General features: G+C 48.1%; 1 protein-coding gene across 1 annotated transcript in view; it reads right to left on the bottom strand.

Annotated features, from left to right (window-relative positions):
- Positions 1–21,521, bottom strand: part of LOC136021753 (S-adenosyl-L-methionine-dependent tRNA 4-demethylwyosine synthase TYW1-like) — a 42,512-nt gene that overhangs the window by 12,738 nt on the left and 8,253 nt on the right. Inside the window, 5 exon segments of the mRNA XM_065694287.1 lie at positions 1,771–1,948; positions 4,709–4,818; positions 7,441–7,559; positions 9,034–9,086; positions 15,606–15,732. Of these exon segments, the coding sequence (XP_065550359.1) occupies positions 1,771–1,948; positions 4,709–4,818; positions 7,441–7,559; positions 9,034–9,086; positions 15,606–15,732 (587 nt within the window).

Below are 21,521 nucleotides of genomic sequence, written 5' to 3'. Positions count from 1 at the left end.
CTCAATCCTCAGGACAGGCAAGAGCCAGACTCACTGTCGTACTGCAGAAAATTAAGGAATTGGAAGAGATCCCAGGGAGGGATTTCTGCCCCACATTGCTCCAAAATGGAGCGGTCCACAGGGTTCTGCTATGGCTCGAACTGGAATGATGCTGACCTTGTGCATGTTCTGCCATAGGGGAACGAGGAGAAAGGGCACAAGCTGATGCTCCTGGAACACAGCTACATTTCATACTCAGCACGAAATACTGTTGCATAGTACTAGGATGGATTTTCCAACATTCCTCTTACTTTACTGGTTGCCATTTCCAATCCAGCTGAGATCAAATTCACTGCATTTACCACATCTGAACTTGGGCAGTCATTTCTGACAGAGTAGCACAGCACAACTCAAGAGCACAACTCAATTGCTCTCAGGCCACCAGCCATGAGGGGGATTCCCCAGCCAGACAGAAGACGCCTGGTCAACGAGATAAACAACAGAAACAGAGGAAGAGGACTCGAGCCAGTAACTGCTCAAAACATGCTCAGGTGCTATAAAACCTCCTGTGTGTGCCTGGAGACAGATGAAGCTGCACTCCTAGAATCACAGACTGGTTTGGGTCGGAAGCGACCTTATACTTCATCCAGTTCCAGCCCCCTGCCACAGGCAGGGACACCTTCCACTAGAGCAGCTTGCTCCAAGCCTCAACCCACTGCTCACTAACACTATGGCTGGACTTCAGCAGCATCATTATCTGACAGCATTCTAAGGAGTTCCCAACCCCTCGCACCACACGCTGTTTCCTTGCTGCACTGCTTCAGATTTTCAGATTGCTTCAGATTGTTTGGAGACACTGGCACAGGGTGCCCAGAGAAGCTGTGGCAGCCCCATCCCTGGCAGTGCTCAAGGCCAGGTTGGGCAAAGCTTGAAGCACCCTGGTCTAGTAGAAGGCGTCCCTGCCCATGGCAGGGGGTTGGAACTGGATGAGCTTTAAGGTCCCTTCCAAACCAAACCAGGCTGTGATTCTGTTGAAGCAGCCTGGATGCTCAAAAACATCTGCCACAGGGATTCTTTGTACTTGTGAAAACTCTTTCATCAGAGATCATTAAAATGTTTGGAGTGTTTTAGCTCAAATCCACCCAAGTGGGAGGTTAAAAACTACCGATCCCATTTTCGCAGAGGAGTATGTGCTTTTCACCCTTTTTTATCCTGCACTCCAGGTTTTGCTGGAGGCAGATCTTTGGCTTGAGCTGTTACAGCTGGTCTTAGAATCATAGAATGGTTTGGGTTGGAAGGGACCTTACACTTCATCCAGTTCCAATCCCCTGCCACGAGCAGGGACACCTTCCACTAAAAGACCAGGTTGCTTCAAGCCCCATCAAACTGTCTTCTGGAGTTAGAACAAAGATCAGACTGCAAGAGAAGCTCACAAATGAAAAAGGCAATTTACAAGCTCAGGGTACTGCTCTGGCTGTCAGAAACACTTGCACTAGCTATCATCCATGTCCCCAAGCTCACTCGCTCTTCTGCTGCACATTCAGGAGGTACTATATTATATCCTCTTCCTTTTCAGAAGTAATCCCACTTTAAGAGATATAGAAAGGAAAAATCAAACTGGTAGAAAAAGAGATGAGAAAGAGCATGGGGAGACAAAGGTTAAAATCAAATAGATGCCGAGTGCGCTTTCTCATTGACAGCACACAGCTGATTGATGAGCGATAAAACGGAATTAAAACACAAGTCTGCACTCAAATGTTTCAGTAGGGAGGTATTTTGTCCAGCTCTTACCTAATCTCATCTGGGAACTGTGCATTTGTAACCAGGAAAGTAGAGATGCTGTGCTGGTGCAGGAGCCTCACAAACCGGTTGATCTCCGGGTACATGATGGGCTCTCCCACCAGTGACAGTGCGCAGTGCTTCGCAGTCATTGCCTCCTCAAAGCGAGCTGCTTGTACTCCTGAGACACCTGCAAATAGAGGGGAAAACAGGCTTAAAGCAACTAACACCCCCACCCAAACCGTGCATCTGTATCGAAAATAAACCCTGGCACAAGGAAGACAGAGCAAAACCAGCTGGAACCCTCCTCAAGGGGAGGTGACAGCAGGGTACAGCCAGTGTCCATCAACGCACAGCACAGCGTATGCCCAGAAACACGGAGCTTGGGATTTTGTGTGTCCTGAGAACTACTGCAAGTAATCTTCTAGTAATGTTTGAGTCAAGCTTTCCATTGCTAACACCTCAGTGAAGCTGCCTGGATGCTGAGACGGAAACACAGGAGAAAGTTTAATGCCACTTGACACAGGTGTCTTGAAAAGGAAGAGCAGAGTATGCCTGCGTCTGCTGCTGACCCCCATGGTCCCACAACCCCACGGGGAGCAGCTCCCCAAGAAGCTGGGCACACTCCTCACACAAAGCACCAACAACCAGGTCCAAATCCATACTGGCAACCACATGAAATGCAACTCCACAGAGGATGTATTCACAGAGAAAACCCACCACATGACACCATCCTGAACAGCAAGAGAAGCTCCAAGAACAAAAAGAGGAAAACACCAGGAGCTCAACTGCAGCATCCATGTGAAAATGCTGTCTGCAGGTTTAAGCGACCTGAGCCATATGTGTTGCACCCATCAGAGGGCAGGAGAGAGGCAAATGCTCCTCCTGGAGTCCTCAGTACAGGAAAGACATGAACCTGTTGGAGAGGGCCCAGAACAGAGCCACAAAAATTATCAGTGGGCTGGAGCAGCTCAGCTCTGGAGACAGGCTGAGAGAGTTGGGCTTGTTCAACCTGGAGAAGGCTCCGGGGAGACCTTATTGCAGCCCTTCAGTTCTTAAAAGGGGCCTATAAGAAAGAAAGATGGGGAGAGACTCTTTAGCAGGGCATACTGCAATAGGATGAGGGGTGATGGGACTAAACAAGGGAGATTCAGGCTGGATGTGAGGAAGGCATTTTGTACAATGAGGGTGGTAAAACCCTGTCACAGGTTGCCCAGAAATGTGCTGGATGCTTCATCCCTGGAGACATTCAAGGCCAGGCGGGATGTGGTTCTGCCAACCTGATCTAGTTGAAGATGTTCCTGCTCATTGCAGGGAGATTGGACAAGATGAGGTTTTAAGGTCCTTTCAAACCCAAACCATTTTGTGATTCTGTACCAGACCGTGTGTTCAGATATGAAATCAGCTGACTACAAACAAGCTCTTGTTCTAAATATGTCCCTGCATGTTTCTTTGCCATAGGAACATGAGAACCATCTACAAGAGGCCATGGTGTACAGCTTTCAGCTGCTGCCCAAGCTCAGATCCCAGCAGAGCATGCAGCCACACCACCTTTGATCAGCACAGCTACTCTGCACAGCTGATTCCAGCTGCTCTCCTACTGCTGTGCTTTCATTTGGGGAAAAAAAAGGCAGCATCTGGCACATCTGCCTAGAGAGGCTGGTTGGTGATTTCATAACTTTATGTTTCCATTCTGTGTGTGCCCTTCACAAGGGCACAGAGATTTACCAGCCACTACCTACAAAATGCATCTATCAAATAAACTACTTCCCATTCTTCCACCTTAGCTCCCTATCAGCAAGAAATCCCCAGCCATTAGCCTAAGAGAATGATGTGATTTTAACCACCACCTTCAAAAATAGTGCACACTTTGGCAACAATAAAAGAGAAGATGACAACTCTAAAAGCATGCACACAAGTTCTTACAGGACAGAAGGCTACTCTCTAGGATATCCTGTGGGATAGACAGTCCCCAAGAATTCTGTTCCTTCAAAGAAGATCTCATTTTTACTGCGTTGCATGGAATTAATCTTGGAATCCCAGACTGATTTGGTTAAAGCTCATTCAGTTCCAATCCCCTGCCACGGGCAGAGACACCTTCCACTGGAGCAGCTTGCTCCAAGCCCTGTCCATGCTGGCCTTGAACACTGCCAGGGTTGGGGCAGCCACAGCTTCTCTGGGCACCCTGTGCCAGTGCCTCAGCACCCTCACAGGGAAGAATTTGTGCCTAATCACTCATCTCAATCTAGAAGAAATAAACTCACAAAGAGTTCCTATGGGAAGCAAAGTGCAGTACTTGGTGCTGTGTAACTGCTGCTTCAGTCACAAACAGATCTCCTCAATAATTCCTAAAAATAAAAGTGTTCATCCCTTGATGAGGAAAACACAATCCCCAAGTTTCAGAGCTAACACAAAAGCCCCCAGTGGATTAAGCTTGGGCAGTGTATTTCCTATCAGGTTCCTTTTGCCTTCTGCCTGCCCCCACTTTTCCGTAAGAATCCACATTCCTCACCACCCACGCTAGCCTCAAGCACTGTGGAAGCCTCTGAGCACTCCAAATAAAAGGACATGACAATTACCAAGATGTACAAGAAGCAACTCCACACTACTCCCGTAAGGCAGCAGTAGATACCCAATGGCTGACTCATGTTCTGATGTCAAAACCAAGGCAGAACATCTTAGAAAACAAGGTGTGCCACAACGGTTTCTTATCACCTCTTTCTCGTATTACAAATCTCATGCCTCCTTCCCAGCATTTCATAGAACTATAGAATTATTTAGGTTAGAAAAGATCATCAATCCCGACCGTCAATTCCACACTGCCAAGTCCACCGCTAAACCACGTCCCTGAGTGTCACCTTTTAAATACCTCCAGGGATTTGCTTTGAAGATGCTGACGCTGCTTATCTTCCAAAAACATCACTCATGGGGAAGAAGTGGGAAAAGTTACCTTTGAACTGCTTGATCATATTCTGATGATTCTCAATAGCCTCCTGCAAGATCATTTCAGGTTGGTCCATCTTCCATTGCCACTCTGTGCCCACTGGATTTGTATGATGCCTGATGGAAAAGAGAGACAGTTATTCACTGTCATTTGTAACACACATGGGAAGGACCCACCTGCCACCTTAGGGACTTCAACATCGTTCCATAATATTAAAGGCTACAAGAAATTCTCAGTAATATCCTGCTTCTGACACATCTTTCATATGTCATTTCTGAACACCACTCTCATATTCCTAGACTTCTAGGCTCTGGTTCCCCCAGAAGAAAGAATGGACCTTAAGCTTATATGAAACTTGATACACCTATCTTGAACCACAGGTAAAAGGTCTTCAAGCCAAAATGATGCTCAATAGCCGGAAAGACCCCTGTAAAGAAAGAAGAAAAGGTTCTACCTCCATTTCAGACCACAGCTATGCATATCACTAGAAAAGAAGGGTCCTAAGCCATTGAGCTGAGATCTTAAGCAGTTCTTCCCTGTGAGGGTGCTGAGGCCCCGGCTCAGGGTGCCCAGAGAAGCTGTGGCTGTCCCATCCCTGCCAGTGCTCAAGGCCAGGCTGGAAGGGCTTGGAGCAACCTGCTCTAGTGGAAGGTGTCCCTGCCCGTGGCAGGGGGTTGGAACTGGATGAGCTTTAAGGTTCCTTCCAAGACAAATCATCTACTGGGTTTATATCAAGCCTAAGGTGTACATAAAGTGAGCCTTGGGATGGGTCTCAAACTGAGCTTAAGTCTTCCAACTCAATAGAGGTCTGAGAAGAGCAGACAGACAGCTGCAGTCCATATGGGAGAAAAACAACTGCAACCCATTTCACAGGAGGTGAATAAATGAGAGTATTTTTCAGCTCAGTCCCCTGCAAAGCTGTTTCATTGATACAGGTTGTTGCCATTAGTAAAATAAGTATTCCAGCTTTCATTATCATTAGGGCTACTGTTTCCACATTGCCTCTTAAAAGTGAGAAACGACAGTCAGGGGTGATGAGGCAGAGGCACCTGGAATGTATCACGCATGGTGATTTATCCCAGTTACTGCACCGTTCAAATGACACTTGTTTGACTTCCCTGGTTCAGCCCCATAATCCAGACACAGGCTGCTGCTACTGCTAAGAAGTATCGAGTGGGTCACTTTGAAGGGGAGCAGTGTTAAATGGTCTGCAGTGCAGTATCAGGAGCAAAATTCCTCGCTCTGACAACGCTATCGCTTCCTATTTGCTGTTTATGATGCACCTGCTGTGTAGGGACAGAGGGACAAAATGCATGGCAATCCTCTCCCTACCAGTCCAGTCACCACTGCAGAACTAAAGGCACCACTGCTAGCTGATACATGAAAAAAAAGGAAGACAAAAGACACAAGCAGTACATTTTCCTTCCCAGTCATTAAATTGCTCTAAAGCACCAAAACTTGCACATTAAACCTGCTATTTGCTGTGTCCTTTCAAGCCAGGGTATGATGAAAGCCCATCAAGAGCCCCAATTAACATTTCAGAATACAAACTTCACAGGGTGACAGTGTCTAATGCTTACACCTAACACTAACATGGGACACAGCTTCTCCAAATTGTCTCCAAAATTCTAGTAGTCCTTCTGCACTAATGCTGCCATTTCAATATCCTCATGAAGCATTTCCATTATTAAAACTTGAAGACTACAAAATAGAAAAAGTGGGATTCAGGAGGAATTTGGATGGGTTGGCACGCACACTCAGGCTTCGGGATGGAATGGGTATTTCTGGCAACCAGGTCCCTGGGGAAGGCGTGAATACCAGAGGAAGCACAAGCCCCATCACATGAATTAGCTGGCAACACAAAAGAGCTCAAAGAATAACCTCCACGTCCTTGCACTCAGCGCACTTTCACGTCACTGCCCTTATTTGTGCTCAGTGTCTCTCACCAACCCCATCCTGCACCCTCCCAGCCTGCCAAAACCCTCCCTTGGCAGCCCAGTGAGTAAGCACCGCTGGAGCTGCTCACCGCTCCCATCCAGGCAGAGCTCATTGCCTTTAGAGGACTAACAAAGTCATTCCTCTAAGAAGAGGGGTCACTTTACTGACTAGAATAGAAAGTCATTTATTAGAGACTGGTTTAAGAAGGCAAGAGTTACCAAGTCATCACTTTTCACTCACTGAGATTGCAATCAATTGGTGGGGATGAAGGTACCTGAAGTAAGAAAAACTGTCCAATTTCAAACCTAAGATACTCATGTTGCTTTGCACCTTGGTGGCTTTGCACAGGATGGTCCAGCCCATGATCTCTAGAGCACCAGGAGCCACACAGAATCTCGGCGATCTCCAGAGGGAGCCAAACCTCTACCAAGTGGGAATTGCAGAGCAGTACATGGACAGGTGTGTGTCTGCTGCCTCCCCAATTCCTCCTGCCACTGGTTCCCAGCCAGGCTCACAGAGGACACAGCTCTAGGGAAGGTGGCACCTCCTCAGCCTCCCAGATGTGGAGCCCACCCACCCAGCTCACATCTGACCATCCCACCTCCATGGGCTCCAGCAGCTCTTGGAAGAGGAGGAGTACAGGCAGGAAGGGGGACTGACCTGCTCCCTTTCAAACCCATCCTCCACCAACTTCCAAATTCAAGGGGCACACAGGTAACACTGCCCTAGGCTTCAGGAACAGCACAGGGACAGAGGGGAACAGAGCCCCTGTCCCACGGTAAAACCGCATCAGAGTTTACCTCCAGCAAAAGACACATTTATTGGCGCAGGCCAGGCTCGGTGTGGCCTCCATGCAGCGGTGGCTCTCAATTCCATAAAATGTGTGCTTGTAGCAGCCTCCTCGGCCTCGCAGCATCGACTAACAGCACAGAAAGACACAAACAAATCCCAAGAATATTGAGTGCAGAGCTTTAAATCTGCTTCCCAAGCACATCTGCAGTTTTCAGTCACTAAAAACCTGGGTGTCCAAAGTCACCTGGGACACACAGTGCAAGCAAGAGCACGTGGCAGAACAGCTCAGAATGATGACAGATGCACCCTGGTGGAAGAAATCCATAGCACACAGCCCATGGAATCCCAGACTGCTTTGGGTTGAAAGGGACCTTAAAGCTCACCCAGCTCCAACCCCCTGCCACAAAGTGACAATGGTACCTTTCAATCTACCTTCCTCCACCTGAGGAGTCCTGGCGATCCAAAGCAAAGTCTTCACTGAGCAGTGGGGAAAGAACACGCAGGTGACCCCTGACACAGGCACAGCCTCGCTATACAGTTGGAAAATCGAACGAACTGGGAAATGCTGGTTATTCCACCCATTCCTCAAACAACAGAGACTTCAGGAGATTCACAAATTCTAGGAGACCAAGGTCAGGTTGGGCAGGGCTTGGAGCAACCTGCTCTAGTGGAAGGTGTCCCTGCCCATAGCAGCGGGTTGCACCTGGATGAGCCTTAAGGTCCCTTCCAACCCAAACCACTCTATGGTTCTATGATACTCTGGATTTCGTAAGACAGGCAAATCAACATTCTTCCTAAAATTTGCAGCTTTTAGGCTGTTTCCCAGAGTATGACAGAACACAATCTCTTTAATCTGAGCTGCCACTATGACAGTCAAAACTAATGCTTCCAGCCCTGCTCCTGCTTTCACCCGATACAAACCTCAAAAAAACCCCCCCGAAGATATATATTGGTGTGAATCTGAGTCAAAGCACTGCCTGTAACCAATGTCAGTGTCTAGAGCACTTGACATTCAATTCCTGCTTTAGCTCCTCACTCCCTGGGGGTGCAGCCCAGCACACGGGGGGGGTTCTGGGCTCAAGCGCACGCTGAAGCCAGGTCATGGGGAGATTCTCGTCACCCAAATCCCTAAGTCCTTCTCCTCGGGGCTGCTCCATCCGATCCCCACTAGACTGTGGTCACAGTCCCACAACAACAGCTTCAAATGCCCTCGTGTGCCCATTCCAGTGGAATGACAGACTGCAGCATCTTTGTTTCAGGGACCTCACAGTGGTGATGAAACCTTCCCACTTCTCTGTGCGGTGTTCTGCTCCTGCTGTGTACCTCAGGAGGCAGGAGTTACTTTAGCAGACAGCAGAACAACAGGAAAAAACAACAGCAAATTATATCCCCAGCTCTTGGCCACGGTCACATGCTCACTCTTCGCAGCAGGATTTTAACAGCTTGAAATGTAAAGCTACAGCTTGGAAGATGAAATTTGGTTTCATTAACGTAATACTGCTTTTTTAAACATCACTTCCTTTGGAAATTGTATTACCTGAGTAAGTGCCTACTTTTTTAATTTCAATTTAGAGAATGAGAGAAGGAAAGAGAGCATTTACCTTTGTCCATCGGCAGAGCTTCACCCCAGAATGGCTCCCAATCAGCTTGTAACCTGGAAACCAACAAAACAATAATCAAACTATTGACTGGAACCTGCAATAACTCAAATACAAAACATGCCAATTGGTACACCAAATCATTCAGCATCACAGTCTCTGTCCCAAGACAGAGTCTACTGGCCCAAGGTGATGCTACCCAGTGCCCACCCACAGTATTCTCCATTTCCTTCTGGGAGCACATGGGAGCAAAGGCCACGGCTGCCCAAAGGGCTTCAGACAACTTGGAACACTTTCTCCTCACCCGCTATTTATTAATATTGCTCTGTCTTGCTTGAATCAACAGAGGGTGGCCAGAAGACTTCTCCATGGGTCAGGAAGGCAGACTAACAGGTCTAGCCCAGTGATGTGGAACACCTCGCTGATCCCAGGCTGTTAGGATGTGGGAAGGAGTAGGACAGGGAACCAGAAGCATCCCTCCATTCCTAAGCCATCATCCCAGAAGAGACTGTTCCCCAAAACCACAGAGACCTCATTCCCACTGCTTCTTGGAAGCTCCGACCAGCACGGAGGACAACATCTGATTCAGCATGGAGGGCAGAGGCAAAGGACCACAATGCGGGGCTCACCTTGAACCAAACTTCACAGGTTCACCAATTCCACCTTCACTGGCCATGAACGAGCTGCAGAGAGGGAGCCCAGAGGAAAGCTGATTTCACACCATTTCCCTGCTCCACAACCAAGATCAATACAACTTCATTTCAATTTACCGGCCCAGCAAGATTAAATCCACAGCATCTGTTGAGCACTAAGCACTATTATTACCCAAACTGCTCGAGTTGGGTTGTCTCTTTGAAAAAAGGGCCTAGGGACCAATATGTCTGAAGGATTAAAAGTCACTTCAAAAACCAACGTAAAAGTAAGAGGGATTTGAGAAGCCTGTGTCATTCACACTGCAGCACTTACACATCGATGGCCTGGCTGTCCCCACACCAGCACATCTCAACTGACTGCTTTAGGCTGACATTTGTATTAACACTTTCAAGAGAAAAATCAACTTTTAGGTATCAAGTCTCCTTCTAGCCAATCAGCATGAAATTAACAGGGGAAAAAAGCCTTCTGCTCAGCAGAACTGCCCTTCATCTCCTACAGCAAGTAGCACACTGAGCCTGCTCATATGTCACCATGCGTCTATTGCATGGTGAGGTCCCAGGGGAGTGTCACTGTGCCCCAAAGTCCCCCACAGCTCCGAGGACACTGAACCACGAACTACACTGAGAGCTGCACCAGCTCAAAATTAAACGGGGTGAAGATGCAGGTGCCCACGTGGCTGAGGACACTCCTGTCTCCTCACACCGGTTCTATCCTTGCCAGGGGTTAGGACACAGGCAATTTTAGCCTGACCAGTCCCCTGAAGTGACTCACCAGGAGACTGTATGGACAGCACAGGGCGAGTGGCTGCAGGAGCAAGCAGTGGGGACCCCCTGTTACACAGCAAAGGGGTCAACTGCCACATTAAGCAGGGCTTTGGGGACATCAGTGTCAGGCTGCTCCTATGTCCTGAGCTCCATCTCCCCATCCAGCTCTGTGGGAATGGACAATATTCCAGCCTCTTCCTCCCTCAATGAATAAACCCCTAGACAGCACAGACAGTACTGCAAGCCAAAAAAGCCTTGGTATTCCATAAGGCCCATCATCCAGTCCTCTCCTGGAGAAAGACATCAGCACTTCTAACATGGAATTTATAGTCTCAAAAGCCAAATGCGATACTGGGGACACCTTCATCTATGACTGGAGGAGACCCAGAAGACCCTGTGGCAACTGCTGACTGACACTACACTTGGAGGGACAGCCAAATGCACAACTGCATTTGGCTGCATCACATCATCTCTGCCACCCAGAGTCTGTCTTACTTATTCCTTCAGCATGTCTTTGCAAACAGGCTTGTCCAGCAGGGTCTAATCTCAGCTGAGACCTCCATGTGCACCTCAAGTTTGTGTCCTCACAGGATTTCTTGACAAAAAACCTCTGCCAAACGTGAAAAGGATGCTGCACTCCTGCTCCCTCTACTACAGCTGCCCAAGGCAGGCTCCCTGCGGATGGCAACCAGCACAGCCCCAGCCTTATTCCACTTTTCAGAACCCAGCAACAGCATTCATGTAAGGTCATTCTCCCACAGATCTCTCATCAGGAGAAGTAAGATGGCTGCTCTAAAATGGGTTTTCGATTAAAATTAAATTGGAAATAGGACATGCTCACCCAGATCTGCTACCGAGTTGTGTGAGGGAAGACAGGAAGCACTTAAACTGAGTAACGTGCCAACCTCTTAAGTTACTTAAATCAACTTCCACCATGTGGAGAGCCCACAGCTTCCTCTGAAGGCCAAGAAAATTGTACCCATTCAACATCAAAGCAGAGCCTTACAAACTCCACCCAGCTTTAGTGATGAGAAGGGGTTTACTCATTTTGTTTGCTGCTGCCAGGAGTCCCAGCTATGCTTACAAGAAGAAACAGCACATACTTGCAGAACTTCAAAACCACTGTAGGAAGCTGTTGAACTTGGGCCTTCACCATGTAGGTAACTGACAGAAAGTGTGCTGACCCTGGTAAGCTACCACAGTGAGCACTGGCCACCCCATGCTTCTTCAGAAGTATTAACTTGCAAGTTAGACAAATTATTAGTTAATATAAAGTATTAAAGTATCAATTACTTTTATATTAATATAAAGTGTTAACTTGGAAGTTAGATAAATTAAATCAATCAGAACATTTGTTACACATCTGCTGTAAGTGAGCAGAATCTTTCCAGCTCTGCAGAGCCTGTTTCTTCAAGCAGTTGCTTTATGGCTGGCTTGTAACACAGGCAGCCAGGGCAGTTGGGGCTAAAAGAAAGTACAAAGGTTGAAGCGAGACCAAGCAGTGTTAAGTTCCGAAGCAAACATGTGAGGACGCCTGTCCAAGAATCAGTCTGAGGGGCTTCTCAGTTCTGTTTCCCCACTGCAGCTTCTGCTGAACAACCCTGGTGAAACCTCAGCCCACCTCATCTCTTCCACCACCTTTGCCACAACTTCACTGGGGCTCTGCCAAGGGAAATGATGGACAAATCAAACCTTACCAGTGGCTCAGAACTCTCAACCTGCCAGGCCTCCCCATGAACACGTTCACTTCTCTGCTCTTGAGGCATATTACTCATAAGCAATCACTCTGAGTATTTGGATACAACACCTTCCAAACAATACCGACTCTTGTCTCCATGGGACTCTGCTCACAGTCCTGATGCACCTTCAGATATTAAGGCTGAACAAACACAATCCACTTGTTACTTCTAAAGCCTAATATTCAAAGGAATCCTTACATTATAAGCAGGCGCATAGTAATCAGCTCAACTCCTGACTAAAGTCTTATCTAAGTCTGCGTATTAGTTGATCCTGCTCTAGATACTAAATTCTGAATGAGCTAGAAGCCTGCCAAGCTTCACCAAAGTTGTCGTTTTATTTACTACAGGAAGACGCGAATTAAGCTTTTGGATGAAGAGAGTGTTATCATGCAGTAACACTAGGCCAATAAACACTTGGTGATTGCTGACCCTGACAATTCAACTGGACTTTTATAGGCCATGGGCAGATTTTGAACCAAAGAGATGGCCAGCACCACAGATGCTGACTGGCTCCCTTGTCTGGGGCATAACATTTTTGTGACCATTGAAACTGTACTGCAGCATTTCAACTCTGTACTGGAAGTATCAGTCCCTAAAAACCAGTCCTTTAAAAGTCCTTTCACTGAAATTCACAGAATTCATTGAGGGATCCTGCTGTACTCTCAGCCACAGAGGCAGGACACTGCCGACTACAGACCCATGTAGTGTTCCACGATATTCAAGGTATTCTGGTTTTGATTGCTTACCAGTGCCATACCCATAACATGTCCTTCTAAGCTCCTGAATACGTACGAATTTTGTGCATATGCGAGCTATTACGCTATTTTAGTTTTTCAAGCAGAACAGAACAATCAAATTTCTATAAGTACAACTTGTGACCTGCTTTTGAGGACTGCTGACTATTTGACTGTGGCAAAACATCCAGAAAGAAACCCAGAGGCACTTTCCAGTTCAGATCCCTACACCACCAAAAGCTGCTTTGCAGGCAAGCCTTTGAATGCACAGAGCACAAGATTTAATTATGAAAGGATGAAGTAGAGCAGTGGTTGAAAAAAATCCTCAAAAAGTACAAGCAAAGAGACGTACCCGTCCTCCTCTAACAGTGCAGTCACCATTAGCTTGGTGAAAGCCAGTCTGATGTCACATTGTCTTCATGACTTTCGGAAGGCTTTTCTTCCAAGTAACACGGAGCTGCCAAATCAGTGTTGTTCTGTCAAGCCACCTCCTTAAATAAAAGCTGTCTTGTTTGAAGCACTGATTATTTGTGGAAGCTGAAACTCGGTGCAGAAAGGGGAACTTCACACTAGGAGGCTCTTAACAAGGAGAAAAGGTCCCAGTTTTCTGCAAGAGTGCAGTTTAAAAGGGCCTGAGCTGAAGTCACTGACACACAACAGGAACCCATCACCATTGATTTAAGGTGCATTTTGCAAGTGGTAACACAACTGCGGCACTGGAACCACCACCCAAAAGACAGTGTTCTGATAAAGCTAGAAAATTAGTAAGGAAAAGAAAACAAGAAATACTGTTGTTGAAAGGAACCTGTTCAAACTATAACACTATTTTAGACAAATATAGAAAGAAGTGGAATCCGGGCAGTGCCATTTTTCAGATTGCCCAAGCATGACGGAGAAACACCCAGCTTCATTCCCAGCTCTGCTCGGTCTTCAAGAAAAGTGCTTTTAAAAAGCACAAAAGCCTTGTGATTTGTGGAAGGGCTTGCTTCCATGAACTCAAAGCAGGACAGAAGATATGAGAAAGGGCTGAGGGACTGCAGTAGAAAAAAAATTACAGCAGGAAGGTGACCTTCCCCCCAGCATTGCTTTCATTCTCCAAGTGGCCACTTCTACAGACCATAAGGAAAGCACAGTTTCATTCACTGCCCAAAACCAAACCAATACAGATGGGGTCAGAAAGTCAACCGGTATGAAACACCCCTGTGACTGCCACGGCACAATACAGAGCCAGCACAGATCCTGCACCACAGAACAGCCAGGGCAGTCTCCCCAGCCCATCTCAGGTCCCTGTGTGGCAAAGCAACACCTGAGCTGCTTGGGGGACCTGGTGCACCCTTCCATAGAGGCAGCAGCCCCCCTAGCTTCTGAAGCAGGGGACTTGCTGCAGACACGAGAACTTCCCTCCCCACTGCCCAGTTCTAGACCCACTCCAGGTCTGCCAGAACCAACAGGCCCCTCAACTGCCTGCAGGACGATAGAACAGTGAGGCTTCTGGATCAAACACAGACACCAGTAACTACATAAATGAATAAATAGGAAATCTAAGGTTGTAACAGTGCTGCGGCTGCTCTGCAGCACACTGCAGGGTCCCTGCCACATTGCAGCCTTCAGAGTTGAACCTGAAAGATGTTTTGAACCAGCCCCCTACAACCTCGCCACCGGTCCAGCACCACGATGGACACAAAGAGGAGGGGAAAGTCTCCTTGCCAACCCTTCACTTTGTTCCTTCACACTACGAATTTAAAGAATGGCTCTTTATTTTATAGCTGTACTAATGTCAAGGCAAAAAACCCCAATGACCATAGGCAAACACATCAACCAGTCACCTACGAAAGATCACACCAATCCTGGGGAGCGAAGGTGCTGGGATCCCACAGCTGCTGGACTCACACAGGACACACAAAGTCAGAGCCCAGCTCTGAAACAAGGTGCCTCCACTGCAGTAACAGAACTGTGTTCTCAGCAGCATCAGGAGACATTCTACTGATTTAGCAAGCAAGGAAAATGGAGCACATTCTCATCCTAAGAAATAAAAGAAATTAAACTGAACTGCCTTCCGGCCCCAGCTGAACAGAAGCTCCCATCACCCTTCTCCTGGCTCTGCCACTCTGAACTGAGGCTTCTGAACTGCAGGCCCTCACTCCAGCTCTTCTCAAACTTGTCCTCCTTTGTTTTGAAAAGCCCATTAAGTTGCCTACAGCTTGTCGGAAGGCCACTGCTCTGATCATCAGTGGATGGGTAAAGTTCACTTGAACTACCTTCTTCTCTGGAAATAAAGTTTCAGTAACAAAATCAGGGTGTGAAACAGAAGTAAAAGCAGGGGCAGAGCTGATCTTTAGTCTGTGAGAAACACACACCCTCGGAGCTAAAGGCATGGGGGACTATCATCTTCTCTCCCAAGCTGCTTAGCAGCTACATTAAACCCTTTGAACTCTGATGGACTCACCACACTCGGAGCGCACCACACTCAGATGTATTACCCAGCTTTAGGTTCCTCCCTGAAATGATCAGGTATCAACAGCCCCTGCTTAAGCCCTGTCCTGCCCCTGGTCACAGCCTGCCATGACTGAGGGTCCACAGCAGTACCTCTAAAACAAAGAGGACCATTTGTCACTTGGTGTGCTAAAAGTCCACCACTAAGACTTCAAAGCCCGGGACACCATCTGCTCTTTGCAGAACCTCACCTTGTTTTGTGAGCGCTTCTCTCAGAGCTGGGGTTATCATCTCTCGCTTCCCACCCTCCTCCTTCCTCCCAGCGTTCTCTTGAGTCAAGCTCATTCCAACATCTCCTTCCTCGAGCTCACGTTCTCTCTGTTTAAAGACAAGGAATTATAACCATTTAGATCCAAGCATCACAGTTTAAATGCTATGGCACAGCTCAGCCACAGACCTGCTGAGCTTAAAACTGACACAAGTGTTCACACATTAATTCTTGCGTTCCTGTAATTCTGCTTTTTACCCCTCTTCCCATCAGCCTCTGAACTTTCAGTTTTACACTGAAGACAGAAAATATACGAAATAAATAAATAAATCACCGCACCAGAAACTAGGTGGACCTGTTCTACTGACACAGCAACCAGCACTGAGCAGCCTAGGCTAGTGGAAGGTAGGTGGGGTGGAACTAGATGAGCTTGAAAGTCCTTTCCAACCCAAAGCACTGCGCCATTCTGTGATTCAGTAACATTCTCTAGGGCAGTTTAAAAAACAAGCTGGTTGAATCTCATGTGAAATTGAGTAGGACCCCCAGGGCTGAAGCCCAAGTGCACAATAACATCATCTCTCCACAGAGCACAAACTAGAGGGAACAAACCACTGCCTGGAGTGACAAGGGTCTGGGGGTGCAGCCCAGGACACAGGGGGGATCTGGGCTCAAGGGCACACTGAAGCTCCATCATGGGGAGCTTCTTGTCACCCAGCACCCCCAAGTGCTTCTCCTCAGGGCTGCTCCATCCCTTTTCCCCCCAGCCTGTGTTTGCGCCTGGGACTGAGCTGACCCAGGTGCAGGACCTCGCCCTTGCCCAACCTCACGAGGTTTGCACTGGGCCCACACATAAGGAAGGAAGGAAGGAAATAAAATCTTCATCTTTTTACCACTGAGTATTAAACTAAGAGCTCCTCCTCCCACAGGCTACCATTTAACCCAGGACTAGGCCCAGCCATTCATCTGGAAAAGAAAGGCACCGTCTGAGCACAGATTTGTGAGCTACTCAGAACAAAATGCTATGCAGGATTTAGAAGTGGACACATCCTGGCCTGTCTGCTCTACAATCTCATACCAGGTTAATTCTCTCAGAAGAACCAAAGCTGCATTATGGAACACACAGAATCATATCATACAATGGTTTTTGTTGGAAGGGATCTTAAAGAGCATCACACCTGGTTCCAACCCCTGCCATCATAGTATTAAAATTGCAGTGACTGACTTCAGAACAAAAGAAACATCCTGCCCAAGACAGCCTTCCGATACAGGAAAGGTCCATCTGAATGTCAAGGGTTTGCCTCTAGTGCCTCTTACAGCAATGTTTCAGGAAAGCATCTGAACGTAAGAACGACAAGGAAAATTGCCTTTCTGGCAGGGCAGAAACACTTTTCAATACTCATTTTTCCTCACAGGGATGACAATTCCCCTCCCCAGTCCCGATGCAAAGCCTGTAAGGAAAATAATCCGCTGTTTTTCTCTGAGCTGCATCACCTGACTTGTTCAGTTTTGCAAGTGACTGGCTTCAGGTATTTCTTGTGGGAAACAGAATTCACACCCTGGGAGATTTAATTCTTTGCTTAATAAACCTTCCATATCTATTACTTAGGGTTTGAGTGGTGAGGGCAGAGCTAATTTTGCACAGAGCAAGCTTCTCAAGTCCTGGGGATTTAGCAGAAAGTCCTGCAGCAAATCCAAGACAAATTACAGTCTTTCCATATCAAATCAAGCAAGCAGTGGTAAGAGCCAGCTTTTCAGGCCCTGGAAATACCACACCACCAAAAAACTCACGAGTCATCCTCTGGTCTGCATTGACAAAGGATGAGAAAACCTGGGGATACACTCCAATGGTACCTCCAGGCCCAGTACAGCTCCTGCTACAGGCTGCACAAAGGGGTTTTGCTACTGCCATAGAAGCACACCTGAGTAAAAGCAACTGAGCCTCAGGTCTAAGGACTTATGATCACCTCGTCTACAGGTGAAGGCAAAAACCCTACCTCTTCCCTTTCACTTCCATACAGGCAGAGCAACAGGCAGCAGCAGCACATAGTGTATGGGAAAGCAGAAGCCCATTTTTGATGGGTCAAGAGCAGAGGATGTCTGACACAGGGCACAGACACAGGCAAGGACCTCAGCATTCTGTGGGAACCTGATGAAGCTCCGCAAGGCCAAGGGCAAGGATGTGCACGTGGGTTGGGGCAACTCCAGGCACAAACACAGCCTGGGGGAGAACGGATTGAAAGCAGCCCTGAGAAGAAGCACCTGGGGCTGCTGGTCTATGAGAAGCTCCCCATGACCTGGCTTCAGTGGGTGCCTGAGCCCAGAACTACCCCCCTGTGTGCTGGGCTGCACCCCCAGAGCATGAGCAGCAGGTCAACAGAGGGGTCCTGCCCCTCTGCTGTGCTTACCTGTGCAGTCACACCCCCCACCCCCACAGTCCTGATCCAGCTCTGGGGCAACAGCACAAGAGGGATGTGGAGCTGCTGGAGCGAGCCCAGAGGAGGCCATGGACATGCCCACAGGGCTTACAACTGCCACTTCTCCCCTCTGATGTGCTCTCTCCAGGATGCCAAGGTGCCCATTATATCCATGTGTTTTCCATTTTATTACAGCAAATACTCTTCAAACCAATACTGCAGAGGTGAAAAAAAATAAAAAATAGAAGACCTGAACACCATGCGAAGCAGTATTCCAGAAGTTCACTGATCATTGACAGCCACACGGCTCGATACACTCATGTGCCTTGGCTGAAAAATCACCTTCCCGAGAAGATTCTACTCCCATAAGGAAAATGACACCCAGAATACCCCAGTTCTGACTGAACATCTTTCCTACTTAACCACCCAGACACCAAACAGGAGGGAAACCCTGGCCTTCTCGTGGCCCCATCCATCAAAGGTTCCAGGGCCTTTTAGTCAATGAAAGGCACAAACTAAGAACACAATAATCAAGGGCTGGAGCCAGGACTAACAGAACTAGCGCTGAGGGAAAACGTTGGCAAGGCTGTCACACAGAAAGCCTGCCTGGCAGCAAGGAACACTGCTACAACATTCCCAGTGGAGCTGTGAAATGCAGTATTAAAGTTCATGGATTACACGAATGAAGGCCTGAAGTTCACACCCATGGAGCTCTGCAAGCAATATCGCAGTGGCAAGAGGACAGCTACAAATGCTGACAACTTGTCCCTTCGTTCAGGCTCATCTCTCAGCAGCACCACAGGCAAAAACCACTTGGGGGGGTCAGGAAAGTAGATTAGACATCAGGCTGCCCACAGGAACAGCACTTGGCTCCTTGCAAAACAACCTTTGACACGACTAACACAGACAGGGAGAAACCGGGACAGGGAGCAGACTTCCGCGCAGCTACGCCTGAACACAACAGAAGAGGAGAGCCCTGCTAGTGCACGTGGGCATCTTCCTGCTCCAGGTACAAAGCTCTGGCTGCCAAAACCCAGCTGAACAGATGGTGACAGCACCGCACTTTGCTCAGCCCACAGATCAAAGGCTCTGCCATTCTTACACAGCACCGGATACTCTCACTGCTCTCAGTCACAGGGAGAATGGCTTTGAGCATTTGCAAGTGAGCACAAAGAGGAATACTGGAACCTTGGACTGAGTAATCTGTGAGCCAGCAGACACCCCATCAGCAAGAAAACCTCGTTAGAAGTAGCTACTAGAGTCAACAGAAACACAAGCTCCATACCCGCTCCTGAAGCAAAAAGCAGACAAGGGTTGAAGCATGACAGCTGAGAGATGGGGACCTTGGCAATCCATTACCCCTCAGGACTGCCAGAGCTTGAAGGTTGCTTCCCTGAGCTATAACATCCCTGCTGTGCTGGAGGGAAAGCTTTGCAGTAGGTCATGAAACCACAACTCCATCTGCTGCATAGTTCTGCCAGCACTTGTTTGATTTGGGAAACTTCCTTGGACACAGCATAAAGACTGATTCCCAAAGGAAACAAAAAGAGACTAACAATGTGCCTGTCTCCATCCAAAAGTCACTCCCTTACAGTTGAAAATTGGGCCATACAGTCACACTTTTATTCCTTTCTTCTGTGCTACGGTAACCAGAACTAAAATTCAGGTAAATGTGATTGAAGCAGCGACCCAAAGCCCCACTTGCCAAAGTCACAGCCCAGAAAGTCTGGAATAATCCGGCACTTCAGCCTCTGAAGGGGGACACAGCCCAGTTCCATGCACACAACCACACCAGCTGCTTTGCCAGCAAAGCCTTGCGCTTCACACCTAGGCTTCTCCCGCATGCTTGTTCATAGCAGATGATATGTAACAGTTCTCTTCCTTTAAAACCTACCAACCCATCCTTCTTTGGGCACTGCTGATGGGTCACGGGGACCAGCCCAACTGAGCTGGGTCAGACTGACCCCTACACAGGGAGCACAGATCCAGCCCCAGGCTGCCACCAGACACTGGCAAAGGCTCTGCCAGTGGCAAAGAGGAGCATCATTTCCTTGTGCAAAAGCTTCACTGCATTATTACAAGAAAACGATTTTCACAATTACATTCAAAAAGTTCAGATGGCTTGGCACATGTTAGTACTCCATGCAACACAGAAACAGTTCAATGCCATGTTAGAGCATCCAGCCCCTACTGTAGAGCTGAGAGAATGCTACTTCTGTTCTCTTAGTGCCACTCTCTTCTGTTGAGAAAGCTTTTTGGAAAGATTGCATCTCATCTGCGCATCCACAGCACCTACCAAAATGCAATCCCCATCTCATGCCAAGCCTCTGCAACCCAACAGCAAGAGAGGGACGTCAGAACAGCACCTCTGACACACGAACAAGGACAGGTGAACACTCTGCCTGCTTCAGCAACACAAGTATCAGCAAAGGAAGCAAAATTGTGGCTCACCTTGTAACTGGAAAGAAAAAGCAGCTCCCACTCTCCAAAGCTGCTCTTCACACAGAGCAGGGGGACACTGGACAACGTGAGGATGTGTCTGCACTTGAGAGACACCTACAAACCGCACTGACCACTGCAAGCAGGAACCTGGAGAGCTGCTGCAGCTGCAGGCCCAGCCTGCAGGGCTTGTCCCCCAGAACACCAGTGCAGCTGCTGCACCTCCTAACACCTGATTCAAACTGATTCATTTGATGACAGACACTGCACTCCCACAAGACAACCTTGTGCTACTCTCCTTGGATACAGCAACGAAATCAACAGGCCACTTGCTCCATGCTTCTCCCAGCAACTACCCTCAGCAGATAACTCCTGTGTGCATTGGTTTGCAGGCATCTCTCAGCTGGGTTATTTGGCTGACAAGCACCTTAAAACAAGCCCAGGAAATAAAAGCACCTGAGCAATGCAGCACAAAGGTTCTGGGGAGCGGGAGGCAGACAGGCTGAGCTGCTGCAGACCAAGCCCTGGTCGTCTCCAGCCACAGGTGCTCATGAAAAGGCTGCAAACAGCACTGGGGGTGAATTTCAGAGTTCCAGGCTATTTTAGAGCCACCAGCTCTGCTTCACTCCCCTGTTACTGACTAATTTACAGCAGACTCAAGAACAGCAAGGGCTGTGGCATCTACCAGCCACAGCAAAAAGAAGAGTCTGCATTCACAGAGCTCATGGCCCTTTACAGACTCATCCAGTGAGCCACTATCACACCACGTGCCAAACAACATCCAGCCTGAGCTTACCTTTGAAGTAACTTGTCTTTTTTCCACCCTTATTTATCAGGGACTCTCAAGTCATGCACAGAAAAGACCTGTGCATCATCCATCCCTGCACGGCACCACAGCCTTGGATCACCAGGCACCCAACAGAAGCAGCCTCAAACCTCCCCAAACCTCCTTCAGGCCACAGTCCTATTACCCACTGGTGAACTTCCACCCCCAGCAATTCCCCTCATGAAACCACAGGCACTCACATCAAGGTCTGGGTCCAGCT

The sequence above is a fragment of the Lathamus discolor genome, chromosome 14, assembly GCF_037157495.1.
Source record: "Lathamus discolor isolate bLatDis1 chromosome 14, bLatDis1.hap1, whole genome shotgun sequence".
Lineage (NCBI taxonomy): Eukaryota > Metazoa > Chordata > Aves > Psittaciformes > Psittacidae > Lathamus > Lathamus discolor.
This window is presented reverse-complemented; position numbering and strand designations above follow the sequence as displayed.